This window comes from Sinocyclocheilus grahami, unplaced genomic scaffold, assembly GCF_001515645.1.
Source record: "Sinocyclocheilus grahami isolate Dianchi unplaced genomic scaffold, SAMN03320097.WGS_v1.1 scaffold330.1, whole genome shotgun sequence".
NCBI classification, from domain to species: domain Eukaryota; kingdom Metazoa; phylum Chordata; class Actinopteri; order Cypriniformes; family Cyprinidae; genus Sinocyclocheilus; species Sinocyclocheilus grahami.
The window spans coordinates 1,208,350-1,211,054 of NW_015505509.1; the positions used below are offsets into that span (position 1 = coordinate 1,208,350).

General features: G+C 38.9%; 1 protein-coding gene across 1 annotated transcript in view; it reads right to left on the reverse strand.

Annotated features, from left to right (window-relative positions):
• The window catches only part of asb5a (ankyrin repeat and SOCS box containing 5a), a 4,806-nt gene extending 2,527 nt beyond the window's left edge, over positions 1 to 2,279 (reverse strand). Inside the window, exons 1-3 of the mRNA XM_016295136.1 lie at positions 2,004 to 2,279; positions 523 to 602; positions 165 to 272 (exon numbers count right to left, since the gene is read on the reverse strand). Coding sequence (XP_016150622.1) covers positions 165 to 272; positions 523 to 602; positions 2,004 to 2,202 — 387 coding nt within the window. The 5' untranslated portion in view covers positions 2,203 to 2,279. The remainder of the gene's footprint in view (positions 1 to 164; positions 273 to 522; positions 603 to 2,003) is intronic.
• Between the last annotated feature and the right edge of the window lie 426 nt (positions 2,280 to 2,705).

A 2,705-nucleotide genomic window follows, 5' to 3' on the forward strand; every position in this document is an offset into this window, starting at 1 on the left:
TTTAATAGATATATTTAATAATAATCATCACCATCATATTTCAGTGTAATAAAGCAAAAATCTTCCACTGTGTTAAAAAATGCTAAACTCAATAACACGAGCCTAGCCTGCTTATCACGACCTGTGAAATGAAAGTGTTACCAATCAGCCCTGCAGAGACTAACGTTGGCTCCAGCATCTATCAGGGCTCTGGCACAGGCAACATGGCTCCCTATGCAGGCCTCATGAAGAGGGCTAATGTGGTCTATTGTCAGCACATTCACGCTGTGGCCCTGAGGACAGTTTAAGAGAAATGAATATTGCATTAGAATGTGTAGGATTCTTTTATTCCAGATGGTGGCAGCAATGCCCTTCACTAGCGTGCATGATGGATTACAGCGTTCACCTCTACACTAAATGTGTATTGCATTATTTATCCGGTAGAGTGCATGTGACGACGAGATATAAATACTACACATATTAATACAATTACGTATTTCTTATCTTACAGTTCAACTAAAGGTCATTTAAATGAGAAACTACCTGTGCAATGAGGGTCTTGAGAGCCAGCAGTCGTCCTTGGCTGGCAGCATCATGAAGAGCAGAGCGGTCGGCCCAAGACCCTGGAGAAGAATAAAAACAGTAATTTGCCAAACAGGAAATTTTGGAATTTTAAAATATGTATCCTTCTATTTTGCATTCATTTAATTTTCTAATTGAATTCAGATTTTTCTCATTTAATTTTTTTCTATAAAAATTATATTAAATATTTTGTATATTACAAATGCCTAATTAATTTTATCATTACTTTTTTTTTAATTAAAAGTCCAATAACCTTATTTTAAGATGTAAATGGGATTTTGTATCCCAAAAGCTGATACACCTGTCAATATCCAGAATAACTGCTGATGCATTCCACACGTCACCATCATCGTCACCTCCCTTCATCACTCACTCAAATATAGTATAATATTATCCTTCAAGTCCAAAATATAAACCAGCTCTCTATTGACACCGTTTGAACCGCCACGCAAATCTGTATCTTTCGATTTTCCTTCTTAGCTTCACATTCAAGAACAATTAATTCAAGAACACAGCTCACTTTTGCACTCATTATATTGTAAGTCGGTCCACGTACACACGAAACATATCAAAGCACCAACCTTGGCTGGTTAACCAGCTCAGCAAGACTTCCACTTTGACAGAGCTTGTGTCCCTTCAGGAAAATGTTTCCTCCTTATATCATTCTCTTAAAAAAATGCTTTAAAAGAGTCACTGAAGCTGTCTGGTGTTTTTATCTATGTTGCCCTACTTAAGTTGCTTAGTAAAAGCCAGACTATGGCAATCCCCTGTGACTATCACCCGTCTCTGTTCCTCTCTCCCTGATCTTAAACTTGGAGAAGCTGTTTTCTGAGATGCTCTGCGAGACAACTTGTTTACACCAAAAGCCCTCACTGCTGTTTATACGGCCCGGCTGCATTGCTCAAAATCCAGCAGACATGCGTCTGGCTGCACAAGCGCTTGATAGACTGAAGATAACTGTTTCTTGTATAGTCAAAGGGGAGGGGGGTGCATGGCCTCAATTCTATTTATACAACACTGTAAACAGCAGCCTGGCAGCCATTCCCGGGCTTCGTGTCGCAAGCACATTTAGTGAACTTCCATGTGCTTGAAGTTGCATGTTTAGGATCTGTGGTCATGTGATCGTAGGTACTGAAGCTCAAATATATGAATCTTAAGAATGTGCTTTGGAATGCAGATATGACACTTCCCGAACTGTTTAGTGTTTGAAAAGCATATCTAAAATACCATAATGAAAAACTGAACTCCCTGTTGTGGTCCTCATCACATGCAATGACAGCTATTATAAATAAATAAAGCTACACTGCAGTAATATTCCCCATGTTCCATATATATCCATGCAAACGGCCCATCATAAAGGGCAAACGCTGGCAATAGGAAATTAAATCCACACTCCTGCCACCCAAGTGGTGTGCAGTGATGTAAGTGCATGCTCTACTTACCATGCCCTTGACCATTATCATAGAACTCAGCTGAAATCCGGGCAGCCTCCTTGCGGTTGCCTTTGATGATGTAGAAGTGTGCGAGTAGATTAAGGGTAATTCTAACGAAAAGTTTGAAGCAGAAGAGGGAGAGGATGGTGAGGTAAACATTCGACAGCTGTGCTGCGAATGGCCTGTATTCCTCAGTGGTCTCTCTCATGGCTGTGTTAAGAATGTTTTGTGGCAGGATAAGCAGAGTGCACTGCTGTACACCACCCAAACAGCACCCCCCACGCACTTGGGTCCTTACTGCAGCTCAAGTAAGAATTGGATATCATTTGTTTGTTTTAAAATTCTGTATTGTTTTACACCTGTATGCTGTGTTTCGTTTCCATGGAATGATAAAGACAAACAATCGTAGATTACATCTGCCAGTCTCCATTAAAGCCTATACAAGTAGTCCATACAGTATGACTAGTGTAAATAATTATAGCACAGTTGACTGTAATATATACATACATGTGTGTTTATGTTTTTTTTTTAAAGACCTGTCTTATGTTGACCAATTCTGCATTTATATGATCAAAAATACAGAGCTTGTTCAGTAGTACTGCACTTTAAAATAACTGTTTTCTATTTGAATATATTTTAAAATGTAATTTATTCTTGTGATGGCAATGCTGAATTTTCAGCAGCCATTACTTCAGTCTTTTCTTATTTGTA